This window comes from Passer montanus, unplaced genomic scaffold, assembly GCF_014805655.1.
Source record: "Passer montanus isolate IOZ18808 unplaced genomic scaffold, ASM1480565v1 scaffold10, whole genome shotgun sequence".
NCBI lineage: Eukaryota > Metazoa > Chordata > Aves > Passeriformes > Passeridae > Passer > Passer montanus.
In genome coordinates this window covers 22,192,285-22,216,081 of record NW_024356505.1, presented here as the reverse complement: position 1 = coordinate 22,216,081, position 23,797 = coordinate 22,192,285, and the positions used below count along the sequence as shown (strand labels likewise).

Below are 23,797 nucleotides of genomic sequence, written 5' to 3'. Positions count from 1 at the left end.
CATCCAGTGTAAGCCCTGATACCAAACAGAATGTTCACAGAAACAAATACTTAAGCAGAATATGGAAAGGCCAGTAAAGTGGTTATAGTAATGGAGAGATGTGTGTTCATGAACTGATTGTCAAACCACCAGCTCCAAGGCTGGCAACCTCACTGTCACTTCATGTGAGGGCACTTTATAAACGTGCCACAGGTCCTGCCTTTGTATGACCTGTGTTCTATGATCACAGCTCAGGATGTTATGGATGTCAAAGGGGCCATTGCATTTTCTAAATTCAGACTCCTATACTATGCTAGGCTATAATTTTGCCATCATTTTGGAGTTGCATTACAGGATGAATTTCTACTAAATGCAGAGTGTGCATGAGCAATTCCGTGTGTACACAAATACACAATAGTGTGTATTTTCTCTTTGATGGATAGAGAACTCTATAGCATATGTGAGATACACCTTATTTTTGCAGAAGGCAAGTATGAAATGGGAGAGGTGTAGCCTGCAAGCTGGGAAAAATGAAAATAAGGACTGTGTTGGTTATAGTTGGAGCCATAAAGTTATCTTTCTTGATTGTTACCAGTCACTTCTTTTCATAAAAGTTAGCTGTTTAAATCTCCAGATATGTTAGCATTTAATAGATTTATTCACATATTCAAATATTGCTTGGAATCACTGTAGTTAATTATTTGTCAATGAAAACCGAGGTATCATTGAGCATCAGGAGTGCCTGCACTCAGACTCGGGATACGTGCATATCCAACGTGACTTGTGTGAAAACTGCCCAAAGTGTGTCCAGATTCTAGGAATGGCAGCTAAAGTGAGCAGTCCAGTAGAGTACCTGTGAGCACACCAAGCGCTGTGTTGCCTTTGAATCTCAGCTGTCAACTAAACCTCAAACATCTGCTCGCTGTTTGCAAGTAGAAGATACCTACATCCCCTCACCTTTCTGTCCCGGCTTTTAGTAGTTTGGGTTTTTTTTGTATCAGTCTATGCAGAGAAAAGGTTGCTTTTGCCCTTTTCCCTTCTGCCAGGCTACCCCAGGCAGCGCTTTCCTGTCCCGGGTTTGTCATGCTGGCGTCCCACGGAGGGTTTTTCATGATGGGCCCACCGGCCTCCTCCCTTCCAGCTGCCCAGCATGCGGAGCCTCTGCCCCGGACGGCTTGGAGAAATGGTTTTCTCGCCGAGCTCGCGTTCACAGACAGCAGCCCACGAAGCGCCTTTTCTGGCCGGGTGCAGGAAGGTGTCACGGTGAGGGTGGCGGCAGAGCTGTGGCAGGGCAAGGCGGCAGGAGGGCCGGGCCGGGCCTCGGCGCCGCGCTCGGGGCCGCTCGCAGCGGCGGCGAGAGGCGCACGAACGGCCCGGACGGCGCCCAGGTGAGCTCCGCCGCGGGCAGCGGCATCCCCGGCCCCGGTGCTGGCCCGAGCCCTGCCCGGCCCGGCCCTGCCCGGCCCTCTTCTCTTTCTCGGGCTCAGACCAAACCTCGGTGTGTGCTCCGCACACGGCGTGGAATTACCGGTCCCTGAGTAAATTCATATTGGTTTAACGCGGCTGTTTCACATTTTATACGCCTCAAGAGCAAAATTTCAAAATTGAAAAAAAAAATTAAAAAGGTTAAAGTGTTGCTTTTTCAGGAGACGCAGTTGAGGTCAGTGGATTTGAATCACGTCATCGCGCTACTCAAAGATTCGGGCTCAGTAAGTAACCCTGGCTCCTCGCTGTCTCTGTTACACAGGTGGTAATGGGCAAATGTTTTGTACAGTTGCTTTAGCACCCACCCTGAATAAACTCAGATGGGTTTATTATAGACAACACAGGTGGCTGGAGCTACAGAGCACCAAGATGAGTATTTCTTCTGGTATTTGAATGCTTCTAAAGATCGTCATTGTTACTAAAAAAAAAGTGTCAATATTTAAAAAAAATACACAGAGAAAGAGAAGATCACACAGGAACTTAAAGACAAAATCATGAGCATTCAAAAACTAGACATGCAGAATTTCTAGCGTATTTTAGAATTTTAGAATACTGAAACCTATAGCTGGGAAATAGATGTACATACAACCTTATTGAAAGTATGCCATGAATTTATGTAATTGCCCAGGTTAACTGCTAACAGTTCTCCAGGGAGATGATTTTAAATGGAGGTGAAACATGTAAAGGTCAATGTTGAAGAATAAATACATCTACCTGCGCACACAGGAGAATCATCATCTCATGGGCTTTCACAGATGATTTTAAGTCTCCACAAGATGATTTGGCAGATTAAATTCACTAAGCCATCAAATAATTTTGATCCAAAATATGGATAATTTATGCTCTTAAACAAGGATCGGGTTAAACCTAGCACATTTTAAATTAATGCCCCACAGAGAAGTAGTTATATCTTCCCCTCTTCCCCTTTTTTAATACAGAGCTGGTATAATAAACTTACTGACTGAAGAAAAAAGTGCTGGATGATATTGTTTACCTCTTCTGTAGATATGTAGATATGATAAAATACCTATAGGATTCTGGGCTTGTATACTCCTGAAACAACTTCCTGGCCTGCCTCAAGTTGCAGGTGCTCAGGAGAGCTGAAATGAACTCTGCAGATCACTGACACAGCCTGACATATCCTCACTTCAGTTGTTTTCAGATTTGAATTTGAAGGCTCTTTCCTAGTGGTGCAGAGTACTCTAAGCCACTTAAATCTACATGCTTGCACATTTATGTTGTGTGTGACATAGGTTTGGTTTTCTTAGCTGCTTTACAAAGAATCACAAAGAATTTCAGGGAGAGTCAACACGTTTAAACAGGAGTTTTTGAAAGCCTCTTCAGTTACAAGAGAACAGACTTCATACTAAGAAATGAGGCTTCATCATGGAGTCAATCCTGCTTCAAAGCACTTTGAAAATTTTGTTGTGTTATGTAAACTTTTAAATCTGGTTTCCATTTTCATTTAAACTTAAAAGGGGATAAACATAATAATTTAAGGTTCTAAGGCGAACTGCAATTAAAACTGCTTTTCATTCTTTTACTTAAGAAAGATTTGGAAAAAGAGCAGCTGAAAAGTCTCAAGAAGGTAGTCAAGCATTTTGAAAATGGACTTGTATCCTTTTGGCAATCTAGAATTCTAAAGTCATGGTGTTTTATGTATGGTAATAGTCTGACTTTTCAGTGAAGTATTTGATGCTGTACTGTGTTTCCCCACGGAGAGTAGGGATGATGGTATACATTCTCATCACTGGCCTCCTTGTGTGCACACAGCCAAGGTTGGTAGGTTGGCAAGATTCTTGGATATTAGATTCATTTCTCACAAAATTCAGTAGAGGGTTCTCTCCTGTACAGTGGCTGAAATGGTCCAAAATGTAACTGGTGTACTTTAAACTCAGAATACAAAAGCATAATAATTTCCACTACTTAAGAAACAGCAAATAAAATAGCAAGATAAATAGACTTCCACTAAGGAGACATTTTAAAGAAAAATGTAGTCAGTCTAATTTATCTGTACAGTACAAACTGAAAGGTTCCAATAATGAGAAGCACTAAGGAGGGTGTTGGCATGTGGAAAAATGTTATTAATTTCATACAGTTCAGACAATTGCACAGTGATTTAAGGCATCACATTACAACTGAGTTGTGTACTTCAAGACAGTTTCTGTGAGTCAGTGTAGTAGTAACTTCATGGTCTCGGTTTTCTGTTCAGCTTTGATTTTGTGCCTCTACCCTAAATTAAATAATCTCCATAGGTACTTGGGTCCACATTTTCAAATTACAGTTAGTCACTTGGGACTAGAGGAGAAAACAATTTAAATATCACAAGACTGTCTCAGAATTTAGATAGGTAAATCTGACATGATCTAAAAACTTTTCATCCTCTATTTTTAGAAATTCAGTGTTTAGTGAGCTTCCAGTGAGTTCAGCTTAGAAGACACCTAAATCAGATTTGAAAAATTTGTACTTATGTGAAAGTTAGGCTGCTTCAAAAAGCCTAAGTATTGACTCACATACTTCTTTTAAACACCTAACTTTGTAAACATTGGTCTTATTTTTTCTTGGTTGTGTCTTTGAAGTGTGATGAGCACAGTTTTCAGCTTTTTCGGCTGATTCATAGTGGTACAGATGATCTGATTTCCTTAATTTCATGTTAAAAGCCCCTTAAGGATGTAGTACAAATTACTGAAATTCTTAACCTGTGTGCAAAAAAAATGAGTGAACAAGAAGCTTTCACTGAGCCTTTATGTGAACTTATTAAATTGTTTGGGTAAGTACCTCAGCCCCTCTTTTAGAGATTTAAATACTGCTTATTAACAGGTTTATACATTTTCTAAGGCAACTAACATATCCATACAGCATTTATCTACAAAGCACCTGCAACTGCAAGGTATCCATTGGATCTTCCTTCCTTTTCATCATCTGCCTTTGACTTGTGTCCAGTTTCTGCTGACATGAATGAGGAACGTATTTTAATAGTTCAGTATTTGCAGTTACATGTTTCATAATTCAAAACTGTGTTGTACTTGGCCCCAGCTTGCTTGGAAGCAAGGTTCCCCAAGGTCTCTTATTGCCTAAGTCAGTGTGGGACTGCTGGCCTCAAAGGATTCAGCAGCTAAGTGGTACTGAGGTGTGTTTTGCTGTTTCAGACAAGCTCTTAAGTGAGCTTAAAAACTTAGGGTGACAAAGACACTCTAACAGCTGAAGGTAAGCATTACAAAATGACACGCCATGTTAGAGGAAAGAATGAACGTCAACAGGATTTAGGATTTATATTTACTTTGAAAACATATTGCATGAACTTTTGGGCATCTTTGTTGTCATACTGTATTTTAAGTAACCCGTAGAATAGAGTTTAGGTGTTACCCACACTTGTCAGTAGTTTTCTCCTCCTCAAAAATTCAGTAAAGTTATTTATGGTTTGCTTGTAGCTACAGTTATTCCTAAATTAATTTCATTTCATAAAAAAACAAACCACCAGATAGAAAACTAGTGGCATAGTAAAACAGATATTCAGGTAAATTTTTACATGGTTTCCTCTTAGATGTTAGGTTTAGTAAACAGAGAACTTCTCAGCTGAATCTTTTAGTTCCCTAAGCTCCCTGAGATGTACTGCTTTTCTTTGCTGCCACACAGTGGGGAATGAGGAGGTACATCATGGAGTGTAATTTTCTTTGGTGTTTGCTAGAAGCATGACATAATTGAAAATGAGTATATAAAGTTGATAAAATGTAGCTGTGTGACTTTTCCTCTTTTAGAGCAGTTCAGCACTAATTGTGGTTTCTGCAATGAAAATATTTTAGAAAATTGCACCCTAGGGTTTTTCTTTAGTTTCTGTACTATGGAAATTCCACCACAATTCACTACTACTTTATATGACAGTATACCCAGAGGCAGGGGCTGATTTTTTTTTTAGGGTTCCATTTCAGATACATTAATTTCTCCAGTAAAATATTCCACTCTTTCATAACTGCTTCTGTTTACCTGTCTTTTTCCCACTTTTTTTTCCCCCCCAATGTCTTGTTTCTCCCTCCCCTGCTTCCCCCAGCATTTATTCTGTTGTTTATTCTTTCCTTTCTTTTCCTCTGGCAGTATTTACAGAGGTAAACCTACTGGAAAGCTGCTTCCACAGTATGTGCTGCAGAGCCCTTAGCATAATATTGTGATGTTTACTGTTAGACAGTTCTTAGCATTTACGTGTTTTGTCACATCTGAGTATTTTGAATACATTATTGAGTATTTATTAGTAATCTGGGTTTAAAAATAAATTTGTTGTTGTGCTGTTTGGAGTCAGTTTATTTGGTTTATTTTTATCCATTTCCAGAGTTCTTGCTCAGAGATATGATCCCTTTTTTCCACCTCTGCACATGCCTGTATGTAGCCCAGCTCTGTAATAGCCTGATAGTCTCTAGGTTGTAGGATTTAGTCTTCCAAATGACATTTGTTTATTCAGCGTGTCTTGTTGCATCATATTTGAATTATGAAAATACTATCTATGAACATGTACCACTAATTGCCAACATGTAATTGCAGATTATGAAGCTTTCAGTGTAAAATCAGCATTGCAAAGAGTGCATTCATCCTAGAAAATGTGTCCTTATCAGAAAAAATTATCAAGGAAGAAGAGAAGAGCTGCTGAACTTTTCTGGTGACTTGATTAAAACATAGTTGTAATGTTTTTAAATTTCATTTTGCAGGTTACCATTTCAAAAAAAGAAATCATCTGATGAAGTTAACTATTCCGTTGAAGTTTCACAATCCATTGCACAACTGGGTGAGTGTAACCTGATACGCCACAATAAAATTATTATTATGCCATAATAAAATCAACTGTATTATTAGCACGATTTTAATTTCTTGTTACTCCTTAATAAATGTAGGTAATTTCTTTAAATTATTAATTCAATCCTCTGTGTTTTTCATATTAGAAACAATTTTTACTTTGCTCTGCGGCTAACCTGAAGATTGGCTAGCAGAATTACCTATTTGCCAATGTCAAAAGCTACATGAGAAAACATTATCAGTGCAGATGAAGAAGTAAATATATATCTAGCCTGTTTAATTTCATTTTGACCTAAGAAATGGGGATATCACTGTAAACACTGAAACCTGGAATGTCAGGAACATGTATCCTTCCTGCTTCTGTGCTGCCTTTATTTCATATCATATCTGCTTAGAAAAAGAGTTTCTAATGACATGGTAATGATGACAGCAGCTGAGTGTAGTAGCTTAGTAGCTTTCCTCAGAATTCCACAACTTCTGGAATACCATCCAGTGCCTTATGAATGTCTGTAGGCATAAAGCAGAGAAGGTAACTTTTTGGTTAAACTTATGCTACTCCTCTAAGATGCCTTTGTCTTCTCCAGTGTGGGGAGTCTCTGCCTCTTGAATATTTTCTAATGAAACTTTGCATGAAATTACAGATTTGTAGGTAATGCTAAGTGCTGTAAAAAGAAGAATACTGTGTTAAGAATACTTTCTTTAAAAATAAAGTCTGTTAATTGCATTTATTTGTCTTTCTGACAGGTTACTTGATGGGAGTGCCAAGCTCTCAAGTTAAAATACAAATCTGTAAGAGCATTGTTAGCTTTTATAATATGGAGCTACCAGGAAAACTACTTTCAGGTAAAGCAGGGTATTTTTATTTTTTGATGATCCCAACTACTTTGAAATGCCTCTTTTAATTAGCTATTGATTAATTTTTCTTTATAACTATGGTTACTGTATTTAATAAATATATAACATTGGCAAATGTATAATTAACATGTTTTTATAGAGGTGCATATTCTAAATCTGAAATAAGTTCATCAATGTACAAGGAATTAATTATTACGCTTAAGAAAATTAGCATTAAATAGCATCCAGAAAATGTGAGGTGATATAAGATCTCTGAAATGTGGGGGGAAAAAAGCAGTTAGGATCAGAATTATAAGAAAGGAAATCTAGTTTTTGGGTTTTTATATGTAGCCTGGAGAGAAGCAGCTCTGCTTTCTCTTGTGTTATGATAGATCTGAACTCCTTTAAATTTGATTGAGTTCGTATTGTACAGACACATTTTAGCATAGGTTTGAATATATGGTGTGACTTACTCTGCAGAAAGAGGCTATGCATGAACTCAGGCATGACCAGAATCCACTATTATATAGTTCCTTTGACTCTTATGATGGGGCCAGGGACTGTTGTCAGGTGAAGTCAGTCATGGATCAGTCCCAGAGGGGCACAGCATCACATGCTCTGAGACTGCACTGCCTTTGTAGGCAAGCCAGCCTCAAGTGAATATTGCCATAGTGTGGCTCAAGAGTGCAGGTCAAGGAGCATGCTTGATGTCAGCGTGCTCCTCTGCTGTGTTCCTGCAGTGGGGCACTGATTCTGTGCCCTTTTACAAGTTTTCATTTATTTTAGGAGGCCTAAAGAAGCTGCTGCTACTACAACCCTTTCAAAATTCTATAAATAGGAGAGCATCCAAATCTTGTTTTACCTTACGAACAAGACTCAAATCCTGCACGTAGCTATGTGCACATTTAGTTCTGTATCTGTAAATTATTCCATCAGGATAAATGAGTGTTATTGATCAATTTTGTTTTTCTTCTTCTCATTTAGAAAATAAAATAGGTTATCTTGAAATGAAGAATGTGTTTCAGTCTGATTTTTTTAGTCAAGTATTTCATCTCTAAACATATATGTAAATCTTGCCAAAGACTGACCTTGCAGAGTTCTCTTATCTGTAAAGTAATATCAATTTGGAGCCTATCAGAGTGTGTGCTTAGTTAAACTTCATTTCACCATGTGCATTATCTGTATTTATCAATCTTGTACTTTATGAAATTTGATAAATATATATATAGTGTGTATATATACACATATATATAGTTAAGCTGCTTAAGATAAACTTTGCTGCCATGACTTATCATAATATAAACATAAATAGAAATTTATTTTCTCAATGCTTCACCTTCCCCATAATTCCTTAATGGAATAAAGGTTTGCATATGCACGGACAAAAGTAAAAACAGGGACACATTAGAAAGTCAAGCTTGTAAATCAAAGTGTGGATTCACCTATTTTAAGTCATATGATGATAGAATGCAATAATTCTCCAGTCAAATGGCTACTGAAGAGAACTAGGTTACTGATGACTGAAGAAAGTTTTTCACTTCTGTAGCCCTGCTTTTGCTTTCATTGTCTAAATTCTAAGAAGCAGAAAATTTGTTTCTATATCATTGAAGTCTGCTTGAGGGTGATTCAGTTGGTTGTGTTATAGACACTATTCAGATATAAGAAAAGCAGCTCTTGTGTATTGGATTGTTTTTCTTAACTGCTTGAAATATGATACTTGATTTTCAATCCTTTATTTAAAAAGTATGAACATTTTATGAAGTAATCAAAATTCTCAGTACTTACTGCATTTTAACTAAAGCTATTGTATGTGCAGGTTACCAGCCAACAAATCCAAACTATAAAACCCATATGGCTGAAGAAGGAGGATTAGCAGAAATTCTTGTTTTGTCACTAGCATTTGTTGAAAATCAACTTACTGAGAAGTTGTGGGTACTTAAAGCTCTCCAGCATCTTTCCACCTCTGGTTAGTACAAACTGTTCTTTCAATTGAACATTGTTCGTTATCATTGATCTTAGATCATTTATTCTCTGAACATGCCTGAAACAATTACTGACCTGTAGAGAATTAATTACTCTGATTTAAATAATTTCAGCAATAAGTTGTGGACAAATGGTGAGGGCCCAAGCAGCCACCAGGCTTTGTTTGTGTCTAAATGGTGCTGATCCCTCAGGACAGCTGGTGCTCCGCTCCTCAGATATCCTATGGAACCTGCTAGAAAAAGCCTCAAAAGAAGAAGTTGTTAATCAGCTCAGAAGCTTGGAATGTGTACGGTAAGTACAGGGAGCATTTTTTGAATTAATTTGTCATTTCAGAGACATCTGCAGCATTCTGTTGTGTACCATTTTGTTTGAAATTAACTGAGAGAAATGAAAATGGGTCTCTGATTACATCCTCATTAAGTTTTCAATATTAACATAGTAGCTGCTGTTACAGGGCAAGAACAAGGTGCTCTGCTGCATGGTGCAGGAGGAATAGCTCTATCTATTACTTTGTACAATAGAAGAGTTAATTGCAGCATTTTGAAGCTTCCATGTTAGGCTTAACAGGCCAGAATTCCTTCGCTGTTGAAGTGCTGATCTTAAAAAATTACAAGGAATTTCTATGCCATGATATACAAGATTTATTTTTAGATCCTCTGCTGGAGTAAATAACAGGTTCTTCCTTAGTGAGTTAGACTGTTTTAACTATTTGAGATTAGACTGTTCCTTCTCAATAATCATTCAGCAATAGCCAGTTCCACATTTGAGTAAATATTTTGTCTTTGTATTAATTAATTGTAGCACAAAGAGTGGAAGATGAAATTTTTAATACATGCATCTTGCATCTATGAATAAATGGGATGTCTAGTGGTACCAAAAAGAATACACTTCATAATAAAGTTTTAACTTATTTCACTTGTAGTTAAACCCTAAGGCTTTGAAAAGCATGATGCTGAATGAGGATTCATATATGTAGAGCTGTCCAAATTAGAATATCAAAGGAAAAGATAAAATGCATTTCATTTTCTTTTAAGTGCTTTGAAAGAAGTATTTCTAGACCTCATATGTGGCTTCCGGCACTGCGATCAGCAGCTACGGAATGACCTCTTGGTGATTGCCACGTTACTAGCTGAAAAACCTGAAGTAGCTATGATTGTAAGTATTTAGAGTAGTATTCCAGAGACTAATAACTTCTCCTTTGCTTTTATAAGCTCGATATTCTTCCCCATTAGGGTTCTAATATTTTTTTCTCCTGTGTCTCCAGTGCTTTTTTCTTTCCTGGATTTGCTGAGCAAGAAAACATTTTTTTCTTTCTGTAGTTGTCTGTACCTCAGAGATTTAAAATCTGTAGGTAATTAGCCCAGAATACTAGCATCAACCTTATTTAGTACTTAGAAAATCACATTAACATTATCTATGTGCAAAATTGAATGTTAATTCTTGTATTCTTGTATGGATTCTTGAATGTGCCATTCTCCTAAAAAGAGTTTTGCACTAAATCTCATTTTTTGTTTGAACATGTAGGCTATATTCAGATGACCCAAATTCAATGGGTGCCTCATAACTGGGAACAAGAAGAGTGTGCAAAAAATCAGCTCAGAAGCTCTAAGTAAGATTCTGAGAAAATAATTAGGTCCAGTTAATAAGAGGCACATAAATTCTTTTAAAGACTATGTCACATAATGCACTACCATGACTTGCCTGAAATGTAGATGACTCATTCTTTTTTAATATTCCAGAATTTTTATGAGAAACCTGCAGAGAAATTAACTTTATGTAGAGGCTAATATTGCTTTAGTCTGTTGTTTTGCACTTGAGATGAGCTTCAAATGAAGTTGTGATGTACATACTGAATAATTAAGCAATCTAATCCCTGTAAATTAATTGGCTGTTCAGGAATATATCACTTTCCTCTTGAAGAGAAGTTTACCAGTTGGCTGTATTACTACATGAAGATTACAGACTTTCATTCAAGCTTTTCATTTAACACCAACTAGTATGAAATATCTGTTATACTATTGAAGCAACATATTGGATAAAAAATTCAAATTGTTTATCTGGCTATAGAAACAGGGCATTTTATTCCTACAAAATAAGTAAACCAGATATGTATTTTTAATCCCTTATACTAAAAAGAAGAAAAAATGTTTCTATGCCAAGAAAATATTAAAACAATTTAATTTAGGTTCTCTAAAATCAGCCTGCCTAGAGATTTTACAAGGTATAAATTTCAGGTAGAAAAACCATTAACATTACCATTTAATTCTGCCTTATAAATAATACTATAGCAATTTGCTTCAGAATGTTCCCTTTTCTTAATATACTATTCAAGCAACTGCAGAAAAGTCAGTCTTGTATTTTATATAGTTCACAAATCAGCACAGAAGTCTGAGCCTTTGAAAAGGAGAAGTTTTCTCATCACAAGCAAACTGTATTATTATCTTTCTGTTAGGAAAAAAACTGTTTGCTAATTGCTTACCTCTGGAGCAACACTCCTTTGCATCTAATGTGCTGCACAGACCCCTCCTGGCTGTGGACCTATCCATAGTTATATTAGACATTATTGTCCTTCTGTTAGCTCTCTATGAGTTGTGATTTACAAGATTTTATTTCTGAGCTTTTCATAAGTGGTATTGGTAAATTCTTCTTGCCCATACAGGCAGTTTTCCTATGTTTACTTGTAAATGCACTGAATATGAAGTGCATTGGTATGCATAACTGATGCTACAAAATTATATGTACTGATGACCCTGATGTAAAACATGACCAAAGGCATTTTAAAAAACAGCTCTAAAAGCACTGAGAATATTTTTTGTGTTAGATTATAGCAGTGAATACAAGTGTTTGGGACTTCCCCACAGAAGTTCAGACTTGTACTGAATGAAACATGGGTTTAACTAATTGTACCCTTAGGACTGCAGTTAGTTATTGTTGTATAATGTCCAAAAGGTTGTTCAATTCTTTGATGAAATTCTGTTTATTCTGCCATAGGATACATTAAATTCTGTGTTCTGAAGAAAAAAGTCAAGCCAAAATTAAATCATAAGTCTTAATTTCACTGCAATTTAATTAATGTATGTTTTTTGAATGTCTGTTAGGAAAGTGGATTTGCAGAGATCTTAATAGTACTTGCAACATGTACTGAAGGTAAGAGATTCCATAGTGCATAATTACACAATTTTTGCTTTTAATTATGATCTTTTTGTAACTTGTCTTCCATTTCCATCATAGTTAGACTTCCCAATCCTTTGGTGAAAGGTTTTAAACTTACCTACTCATACGAGGATTTTGAGATGAAGAAGTTACTATTTAATCTAATAGGAATCTTATCTAAAGACCCATCTGCTGCACAGGTAAGTTGTAACAGAACAGAAATAATAATTTAAAAAAAAAGAAAAAGACAAAAGAATCACAAGAATATTAGTTATCTGTCCATCTACAATATACAGTACACTGAAATTCTCTGTTCTCCAAATCAAGAATTCATACATCGCTTGAGATCAAGCCCTGCTGTTGGAAAGTAGCATACAATTTCTATTTTAGAAAATTACAGACTTAGACCATGCTAGGGAAATTTCTGACAGTGACTGCAGAGTATTGTTGAAATACACCTGAAGAACATAATAAAATTTAGCAAACCATAATCTCTGGAAAAGATACAGAATGTAAAAACAGTTTGCCTGTACTTGTAGTGTTCATGACATATTTTCTCAAGTAAAAATTAATTTTGTTATTGTAGGACAGATAAAGTTGAGTTATCCTTTAGATTTTTCTTATTTGCATGTGAAACCTGTAAACTGTCTCTCCTTTTCTTTGTCTGGACTCTGCAGCTCCTCAGAGAAAATCATGTGATGCCAGCTTTGCTTTATTATGTAAAACAGAATCGAAAGCCTGGATTTCCTGACTGGTCTGCTGCTCAATATGAAGAATTACAGCTTCATGCAATTGCTGTTTTAGCTTCAGTGGCTCCTGTGTTAGTAGACAAATATTTGTCCTGCCAAGCAAATACTCTTCTCCTTGTGTTTCTAGAATGGTGTACAGGCCAAGGTCATAGCTTTCACACAGGTAACCTCAAAACAGTTCAACTGAACCTACTTTCTTTGACAGGGAAGGGAAACGTAAAACTCATGATGTCAAAATGATTCTTTTTCATAGGCTGTGTAGGAAACAAATGTTTCCAAAAAAAAAACAACCATCCTTTTTTTTTTTACTGAAGGATAAGCTGGTGCCCCTCTCCCTGTGTACCACTCTATTGATAATTCCTTCAGACAAACTACCTCACTTTAAGTGAGCCAGGCCCTTCTTTAGTGGCAAGAAATGCAAGCAGGAATTCCTGCCATGAGACAGGACATGTTAACTCAGAGTTGCACACAGGGAGACAGATTCCAGACTACACAAGGCTTCTGGGCAGCATATAAGAGTGTGTGCTAAGCAAAAATATAACTGAGTGCACTCAGTTTTATTGACCAGATTTTCTAAGGATAGGTATTTTTCATGATAAAATTGGTTTATCTTCCTAGGTTTCCTGAGAAATTTCCTAAGAAATTTTTAATTGGGTTGAATGGAGATCAAAAGGTGGATATTAAATGTCATACTAAACATAACATATTTTGAGTTTGTAAAACTGCTCATGAACCTATTAAAAATGTATCATAGTTGTAAATGTTCACCAAAATGTTACCTTTCTTGTGCATGTAAAAAGTATAGTCCTAAACAAAAAGACTTAATACTAGATGGTTTTAAAGAAGAATGATTTCTAACTTCGTGGGGTTTTTGTTGTTGTTTTGTTTTGGGTTTTTGTTTGTTTTGTTTTTATTTTTCCTGAGCACATTATTCTGAACATAGATTGTCTGCCAAAACTAGTATTGGTTGTGATTGCTCCACAGATCCTTTCTTTGGTCAAGGTAACAGTTTCCATGGAAGAGGTGGCCGTGGCAACAAACTCCCACAAATGCGCTACAGCCTCCGAGCTCTGAGATCTGTTGTGGCCCTTTATGATGATGCTGTGAACATTAATTTGTGTGACCAGGGAGCAATTAGCCAGCTACTGGGTAAAACACAATTTGTATTTCTGTTCTTTAATTGGTACATTTCTGTTGACACTAAGAATGTGTTTTTGCGTGCAGTGCTTTTAGTGGGTCCTTCGACTGCTGAAAAACTAAAAAAACCTCTGGCAATTAATCCAAGATGAAACTGATTTGATGTTATTTTTTTTCCATTTCAATACATGTTGAATGAGTTAAGAAAAACAGACAGTTTTAAAAGTCTAGATGTTTAATTTCAGAGAAAAAGTGCCCCTTCTCGCTTTATGTTACTTCATTTGGTAGATCTTGTTTTCATTGTGGCAGTCCCCAGAAGCTCCACCCCATGAGTATTTTTCCACCTAGGTCTATCACAGTGTTGCTTTCCACAACTCCTCTTTAGCATAGAGTAACAATAACAAGGTACCTTTATATGAACAATGTGAAGAAAAGAAGCAGAATAAAACTGCTTAATCATTGCTCCTCCAATTTTAGAGCATTTCTTGTTCAGTAACACATACCTACTGTTAAATTTGGTTTAATTCCAAAACAAGCTGGTTTAGGTTTTTCTTACAATATCAGAAAGTTTTTAGTACTCTGAAGGAAACAAAACAGAAAAGATCCTTTGGAATTCAAAGAGTATGTTCTAATAAAAAGCCTACAAATTAAGTATTTCACTCCAGTGAAAACTCTGGAAACTTACAGCTTTTAGTGAAAGCTAAATTATTACTATGCCTTACATATCAGAATCGAGTAACTTACTCTAGGGGAGTTTTGTGTATGAATGCCCTCTTCCACATAGTGGTTGCAAGACTGGCTTTCTCAGCAATGGTGGTATTTCATGTGTTTACCACATTTCCATCGTCAGTTCAAGCATTTGTGAAGCTGTGGAGTAGAGTGAACCAGCCAGTTTGTCTTTTTCTAAGAGTTCTTCAGTTCATATCAGTTCCCTGAATTCCTTACTCTGGCACAATATAAGGGGCAGCACAGAGGCTGAACAAGGGAGAAGTCAGTGCAAGCTGCTGTCATTAACTCTGTCACCAAGAATAAAGGCCATGAAACAGCAGCATCACAATGCTGCACTTCTAGAAGCTATTATTAAAACAAAGGAGATAAAACTGAACTTGCTTTAAAAATCCTTTGATATAAATTTGAGTTTTGTAAAAAGCAGCAGCTGTAATAGAATTTTGACATGTGTTTAGGGGTATTCATATATATAAAATATATCCATTTACAGACATCTTAAAGTATGCAGCAGAGAAATGTAAAGAAAAAGAAGATACCATTCTACTGGAAATCCAAGCTGACATATTATTTATTTTGTCTGTTCTCTGTGAAAGTGATGTCCACAGAAAGGTATGTATCTTTCTACCTTATACTGTGCAGAAAATGTCAAAACATATTATATTTTCTTTTAAGGAACCCTGCTTTTTTGTGTTTTAATTGAAAAGCAGGTGTCAATTGTAGTTCATTGTTAACAAGTCATGTTTCTTGGCCCAGCTAAAATATAAAAACGCTCAAAAATCCATTAGCAAGTATGAACCTATTTGATTGTTAATTTACATTATTTGAAACTGATATATGAAAGTGTGTTAAGAAATTAATTAATTAGCACTTTAGAAAAACTGATATTTTTTCCTATGTGTGCATCCTGCTCTAACAAGTTTATTACAATATAAATTTATTGTATTGCAATATAAATTTATTACAGTATAAATATTTACATTTCCTGTTTTCCACTGTATTTTCTTACGTGTTTAAATCTAGCAAATATGGCTTAAGAAACATTGCTTTAATTAACAGGAACTCTTCAGCTGTGAAGGAATTGGTATACTCATCCCATTCTTTAAGATGGATCCAAGGAAGTTATGTAGTGGATTAGGCTACAGTTGTCTCCTCCTCAGTGCACTCGACTGCTTATGGTTAGTGAAGTATTTTAGCAGCAGTAACTTGGAAAAATGTTTTAGGTCTGCAATGCTGTGACCTTTTTCTGCACATGTAGGTCTTTCTTCTGTTTATAATGTATAAAATTCTTCATAAAATTTGACTAATTAAAAATTATGCAGAAGAAATGGAATACAGTGCATGTAAGATTTGCTAAATACGGATTCAGTGTAACAACCTCACTTCCCACACAGAATGACCTCCTGACATGCAGAGTTACTCAAGACTTTCTAAGAGAGGCTTATGGTTAGAGTCTGTATGGTTAGAGTAAATAGCTTTAGAGAAGTAAACAGCAGGCACGTGCTAAATACGGATTCAGTGTAACAACCTCACTTCCCACACAGAATGACCTCCTGACATGCAGAGTTACTCAAGACTTTCTAAGAGAGGCTTATGGTTAGAGTCTGTATGGTTAGAGTTAGAGTAAATAACTTTAGAGAAGTAAACAGCAGGCATCAATAGACCAATATTAGCAAAAAACAATGTAAACATAAGAATTGTCTATAAACTGCCTATATAGGGCTAGAAATATTTTAAAGATTGAAGGAAAATAAAAACTTAATTTGTTTTAAGGCAAAAGTTGATAAATACATTTAAAATCAAATATGTTTGCTGGGAACAAATACTGATGCAGGAGATCTCTTTAGTTTCTCTGTTAATGACCATAGCAGAGGAAATAAAGCAATAACAGCAGCATGAATGCTGGCTTTATGATCATTTTAATCTGGGAGAAGCAAACTGTTGCCAAAAAAATATTGCTTGACTCACCCCCTTGTTTTTGCTGGCAGAAATACTCACACAGCCCTACAATAAATGAGATTAGGGACATACCTGGTTACATTTTAAACTCATTTACTGAGTTAGTTTCAGTTCAAATACATACTCCAATTCATTGAGAGCCTGGCAAATTTCTCAGGCTGCTTCAAGGAAGCTGTGCCACCTGCAGAAGAACAAAAAGCAGTCAAGCAAGGTATATTAGTTATAGGCATAAATGAAAAGGCACATGAAACATGATTTTTGTACTCCTTGAAGGTGTGAAGCATATTCATACCAAATGGCATGAAATTCAGAAAAATAAATTAGATGACTGTAGACTGTTCAGAGTCATAAAAGTGTTTCTACATAACAGAAATATTATTTCTGTTTAAGGTCCTGTGTCATTGGATGTTACATTGCAGAGGACTCTTTTATTGAAAGACGGGGCATTTTTCTCCTTCTGGATTTGTTGGCAGTAGGTATTTTTGTAATTGGTTTTGTAGACTGGAAGAGTAGGAAAACAACATGGAACATTGTGTTATTTTTGTTGCAGTATCTCCTAAGACTGGTATAATACAAAAACCCAAACAAACAAACAAAACCAAAAAAAACCACCAAACAAACAAAAAAACCAAGTATATTTATCACCCTGAGAGAGACCCAGCCAACCCAGCCATCTGCTCAGAAATTATTGCATCCAAACAAACAAAACCAAAAAAAACCAAACAGAAAACCCCTGAGAGGGACCCAGCTATCTGCTCAGAAATTATTGCATTGGTTTTCCCTGTATCTTTTTTCTTTTTTTTAATACGTATTTGACAGGGGGAGTTTTTAATTTAACAAAGTTATACTGTTTGAAAAGAAAACCCAAACTACGCTCTTAGTTTGGGTGCCATCTCTCTTTAGAAAAGTACTTCAGTTCTTCATATTGAAGTTATTAAGAGCACTTGATGACTTTAGCAGTATTTATGTTTGAATTTACTTTGTACGTGTATCTCATGTGTATAGCTACTTCTATGGATCTTGGACATAGAGCGGGCGCAGACATTTCACCTCTTACAAAGTAAAAAGACACCTTCCTTGGGTCGTTCATTCCTCATTCACACTGGTTGTGCTGTCAGCCCCTGATGTTCTTGCAGTGCAAGGCTGCAGACCCTCAGAATAACAGAATCATAGAATGGCCTGGGTTGGAAGGGGCCTTAAACATCATCCAGTTCCAACTTCCCTGGCCATGGGCAGGGCCACCTTCCGCTAGATCAGGTTCCTCATAGCCACATCCAGCATGTCCTATCCAGCCTTGAGGGTTGGGACATCCACGGCTTCCCTGGGCAAGCTGTTCCAGTGCCTCATCAGCCTCAAAGGAAGGAATTTTTTCCCAATACTTAATCTAAACTGACCCTCTTTCAGTTTGAAGCCCTTGCCTCCCCTCAGCTGCTGCCAAAAGATCTGGCCACAAAACAGAAGGTGTCCTGTGTGGTACTGCTCAGCGTCTTCCTTCAGAGTTCTGTTTCTTATAGCAATAAACCTTGGTAGCAGTGTATTCTCCAGCATATGATGCTGGAGCCATGTACACAAAATCTACTGTGTGATTCTACACACAGAAATGCATCTTATATGGTCCTGCCCTTGTGTTCACCAAAACACAAGTGTTCCTAGATTTATGGATCTTTATATAGCAGAATTAGAGAAACTTTAAGGATTTACAAAATTACACATTAATTTTGTGCAAATACTAGTAATGAAGATCTTGCAGTTAGTTGATTACATAGTAGACAATTTCTCAAAAAGAAGTCATCACTGTGTTTTGAACAATTTAAAACTTTCTTTACTTTTTCCTTGATAAAGTTAAAGGAAAAGAACCTGTGCAATATAATTCTTGGAATCTTGGTTGAATTATCTGACAACCATGAAACCACTTTGTACATGAACATCTGGCGAGGGAAGAGAGATCAAACAGCAGCTAACCTTTTAATACAGTTATGGAGACAGGAGGAGATGGATTTGGGAGTCAAACGTGATAAATATGGCAAGATTGTTGGTAAGTGTTATGATGCATGTGGAACTGGGAGCAGTCCAGTAAAATAATGACATTATTTGCTTTTGTAGTCTGAATTCTGATGACAGTAAATAACTACAGTTACAGCTTTACACTATAATTCTTACCAAACCTGAAATATCTTCTGTTTCACTTAATTTTTATTTCATTTTATTTATTCATCTGTGGCATTTTCTACATCATCTGGGAATGAACCAAGTATTGAACAGAACCATGAGCAGCTTTTCTAATGCTGGACAGTTAAACTGCTTAATTTCTTACACAAAAGGCATTGTGTTTTGTTCTGTGTTGTAGAAAGAAGTGAGTGCTGTTTTCACAAATCTTTAGTCATGCTAATTAAAATTTTCTGACCCAAATTATGTTCAAACTCTTGACCAAACAATCAAAATTATTTGCATGGTGTCCACAAAGTAAGATAAATTTCCTCTAAGTTTGGGAACATACTACTACTTCATTCTTATACTCTGTTTTTTTGTTTTTATATTAGACACCAAGAGACCTATTGCTACCAGCTTCCAGAAACAGCAAAAGGTCATTCCGGTACCTGCCACCTGTCCCAGTTTTGCCATCATGGAAATTTCAGAGAGCATACGGGCAAAAATTTATTCATTATTTTGCAAGCTAGGTAAGACAAATGAGTTGCCTTGTTAGTGTCATATTTGTCATTAAACTGAACTTAACAATGAAGTCTCTATAAAAAGAACAAAGTCAAAGGAAACATTGTGATTCATCATCAGTACTCTCTAATTAATAGATGCTTGGTCATTACATTTGTTTTCAAAGTCCCTTCTCATTGGGATTTCAAGACTTCCCCACTACTTTGCTGCCCCTACCACCAGGAAGAATTTTCTTAGGACTAAACCTAAAATTTGCTTGAAATTCTCTGTAGTTTATTTTCCTACACACAATATCTCTTTCACATATTTTAGCACTTGTACATTTATTTCTCTAGATTGAGAAAGATATTACTCATTGATTGCATTTTCTAACATAATCTCTAGTTATTCTTGTTTTTTCTGTAGTCTTTCCAATTTAATCAAATTCTTCTTGGTCTGTAGTGAACACAGTACTCCAGCAGCAGCCTCACAGCCAGTTAGACTTATGTTACTCTACACATCTTGTAAATAGACATTCAGACATAAATGTAACAATAGCTGTATTCCTAGTGGCATGATATTCAACTTAGAATGTTGTACAGTTAGAATTTTCTATTTGTCCTTACTGAATTAAATTCCGTGTTTTTAGATTTTCAGAGTGGCAAGATTTGCATATTAATATTTTCTTTCAAAGTGTGGCAGTCCCTCTTAATTTTTCATTGTTTATACATTGAATATGAATACTCATTATACCCTTGTCTTAAAACCTAGACTGAGCTCAAGATAAGTGATAAATTCTTCCACATCCATGAAGTTTTTTTTTTCTGTCTGTATACAAAAGCTGGGTCTTAGTTTTCAGTAATTCATGTTAGATATTAATTTTTTTTCTGTTAACATTTAGCTGCATAAACATTATTTATATAATTATTTGTTTCAGGGGTTTTTTTAGGCTTATTTTTGTTTTCATGTCCATCCTCTACAGGTTCAAAGATAATCAGTGATTGTTCTGAGGTTGCTTCAGCCAGTTCTCTGCTTTACCTAGAAAATGAGCTGGTTTGAAAACATACTTAGCTTCTCTAATAATCTATAGCTACTTGCTCCTCTGTTGTAGGAGCTCCAGACTCTTACTAATTTTAGTAGTGTTAAATATATTAAATGTTGGATCACAGCTAGATTCTTTAATATAATAAAAATGCATAAGATTTTCTTTCAGCTGTCTTCTATATTCACAGATATCCTCCATGTTAGTTACATACATTGTACTGTCTCTTGTGAAGCACTGAAATTATATGAAAGTTGACAATAACATATGGACATATTTTGTAGTCTTTTGTCAGCACCTTTTTTTTTTAAATTAAGTGCCATTATCATTCAGTGTGCAAAAAAAAAAATTAAACATAGTCTCAGCGACCATATTTCTCTACCTTATTCTTTTACACATACTGGGAACATTTTTTAAAGATGGAATCATGATGCTCAAGGTATTATGCTGAAGACAATAATCTACAAGATGGAGGGACACCCTCATTACACAGCTAGTATAATTTTCCTGTTGGTTACTTCACACTTAAAGCAAACTCTTTAAGTGCTGAACTGCTGTTCTAGAAGCTGTGATCAGTAGACTCAACTGTTTGTCTGTTTTAATAAAAATCAAACCCTTACCACATAAGTGTAGCATCCAAATGATTGGAAGGCTGACAGAGCCATTCATAAGTAAAGATTTTAGTACAGAGAGAGTGTATTATAGAGAAACAGGGTTTTTTATCAGCAAAAAATGCTCAGAATCAAAAGTGACTGACTGGTGTATGTATGATGAAGATTTTGCATGTGTTTATTTGACAAATAAGGTTTTTAGAATATGATATTTTAAGATTAAATTCATCATACTGATGTGATTAATATTCTTTTAGGTTTTGAAAATTTGCCTGGCTTATCTGCTAAGGATTTGGTTACGCTTGCTATTATACAACGTTATATTGACTTTAAAGTGAGTATAGTTCAAGCAAATAATACTATTGTACCTGCATTCCCAAAATTAGCAAGTATATCTCAGGACACAACAAACAACCCTTCAAAAGCTGTCCCCTATGTTACAAGTCACCTATAATTTCACATAGTGAAAGCCAGTATTCACCAGCAAAAGAAACAATCCCACCTCCAACATTGCATCAGTCCCCATCTTCTTGCTTCATATTGCTACAAATGTTTGTGACCATGCAGCAAATAAGACTAGAAACTAATGCTGGTTAAAAATAACTCAGAAAAAAATAGAGTAAGATATTGGGGAAGGAGGGGACAATGGGACTGTGTCCTTGCACAGTAAGGTCAGTTTAAGGGGACACTATTAAAAATGACATTAAAACCACATTTTTATAAAGTTTCCTCTGTGCTCTGCTATCTTTGTCCCCATGTGCAGTATCCATCCATCCATCCATCCATCCAACCATCCATCCATCCATCATAAAGTGAAGAATGGTGTGCCTATAGGGACTACAACAGGGCAACAAGCTTTGTGAGAGCTGTCTTGCTCAAAAGATGCTTTAGTTTATGATAGATTTGTGCTTAGGAGCAAAGTCTGTGAGAGCTTGCAGTGTTCGGGAAATAGCAAGACTCAGCCTTTGGTTGATAATTCCAGCTTCTGTTGATGGCTGTGTTGCAGTTTGCTCTAATAATGTCTGAAGTTTGAGATTTTAAGAAGTAGGAAGTAGGACTCAACACTTTGCTCTTGTAAATTGGTAAATTGAAGCTATTCCTTCAGAATTTCTGTAGTTACCAACATTCTTGTTCCCCTCTTTGAATCAAGTTTGGTCTTGGGAAGGCTTAGGGAGGCTTATCATGACTGAATCTGGCATAGTAGTAGTGCAGTCTAACCTTGCATAAAAATTTCAAGAAGTCAAACAAAAATAAGGAGATAGATGGTTGCTGTGTTTTATTTTGAATAATTGGAACTGAAGGATGTGATAAATACTGAATCATATGGTGTATGTTTCACACACAGATTGGAGAGGTTTGGAGTGAAATATCTGCAGAAATAAAAGAAGAATTCAGGCCTGTTACAGCAGATGAGAAAGCCTTAAAACTTATTTCAGAGGTGTCAGAAGATACTGGAAGAATGGTTGTTGCTCTGCAGACTGAAGTGTTGGCAAGAGAACACCACCAGGAAATCCAGGATGAGAAAAAAACTTACAAGAAAGTAAGACAAAGGAGTATTTAAATAAGGAAAGCCCACCTAAGCTTTTTTTCCCATTCATATGCAGATTTTCTTATTATGTAATGTTGAGAATCCTGTACGTGAACACTGCTTGAAAAGTTTACATCTGCCTCAGGAGCCAAATTTTAAATTAAATTAGGTTAACCTCAGTCCTCCAAGCTTCTGTAAATTCCACAATATTAGAGAGCAACATGAAAAAAATGAAGCAGTATCGTCAGTGGTGCATCAGCAATGGGGTAATGAGAAATGATCATTATTTTACTGTTGAGTTGCTCCTGTGTTCATCTGTAGCAGATAACAACACAAAGTACCTATTACCACTACACCTGCTTCTTAAAATGAAATATAAGTCTCTGTTATAAGCTCCCTTACTGAATATTCACAGGCCTTTATTACTTCAGAAAGTATGGCTTTGTGCTTCCCAGCATGCTGAGAATGACAAAATATAGACATTTTGCAGCTTTGGTTATAAGGCAAGCATTTCATGGTTTTGCTCATCTGTTGTCTCACCCTCTCATGCTTTCTGAGAAATAAGATCAGAAATCTCATGCTAGTGTTTTTGAGGGATAGTCTTGCATTATGATGACAGCACTTTTGTCACCTGAACCAATTCTATCTCTTTTATTCAGCATTTGAGAGTAAGAATATACAGAAAGTATTCCTGAAAGGGCTGGGCCTCATCCAGCATACATGTTGGGAGAGGAAAATTAGTTTGCACAAAAGCCTCTTTGTTTATAAGGGCAGTGCATAAGTGCAGTTTTCAAAGGGCAAGTACTTTACAACATTATTTTCCAATCTCAGGTGAGAGGGATGAGCTAAGGTAGCCAAAGGGGCAGAGGTGAACATTCTTTTCATATGGCACAAGCAATTAAATCAGAAGAGATTTGATACCAGCATTGTGCTGCATGCTGTAAATCTCATTTCTATTACAGATCCAAGCTACCAGTATGCAGAGAGAACTGACAAATAAATCTTGGGAAAATGTCTTGGCTCGGACATCAAACTATGAGGCATTGAAGGTAAGAAACCTGATGGAGCAAAAAAACTTACAATCGTGATGTTGTCATAATAATTGTGAAGTTCCAAACACATTTCTTAATGAATTATAGGGATATTCAAGTAGAAGTGATAGTAAATTTTATATTCACAC

At 36.2% G+C, this 23,797-nt stretch overlaps 1 protein-coding gene across 1 annotated transcript in view; it reads left to right on the top strand.

The window, feature by feature from the left end:
• The first annotated feature begins 1,092 nt into the window (after positions 1 to 1,092).
• The window catches only part of CFAP69 (cilia and flagella associated protein 69), a 53,544-nt gene continuing 30,839 nt past the window's right edge, over positions 1,093 to 23,797 (top strand). Inside the window, 21 exon segments of the mRNA XM_039703661.1 lie at positions 1,093 to 1,270; positions 1,519 to 1,688; positions 3,014 to 3,079; positions 4,125 to 4,234; positions 6,162 to 6,238; positions 6,991 to 7,089; positions 8,897 to 9,046; positions 9,177 to 9,354; positions 10,098 to 10,218; positions 12,162 to 12,210; positions 12,295 to 12,416; positions 12,894 to 13,128; positions 13,950 to 14,114; positions 15,322 to 15,440; positions 15,888 to 16,006; positions 17,178 to 17,259; positions 18,630 to 18,822; positions 19,328 to 19,465; positions 21,347 to 21,423; positions 22,435 to 22,629; positions 23,580 to 23,666. Of these exon segments, the coding sequence (XP_039559595.1) occupies positions 1,093 to 1,270; positions 1,519 to 1,688; positions 3,014 to 3,079; positions 4,125 to 4,234; positions 6,162 to 6,238; positions 6,991 to 7,089; positions 8,897 to 9,046; positions 9,177 to 9,354; positions 10,098 to 10,218; positions 12,162 to 12,210; positions 12,295 to 12,416; positions 12,894 to 13,128; positions 13,950 to 14,114; positions 15,322 to 15,440; positions 15,888 to 16,006; positions 17,178 to 17,259; positions 18,630 to 18,822; positions 19,328 to 19,465; positions 21,347 to 21,423; positions 22,435 to 22,629; positions 23,580 to 23,666 (2,730 nt within the window).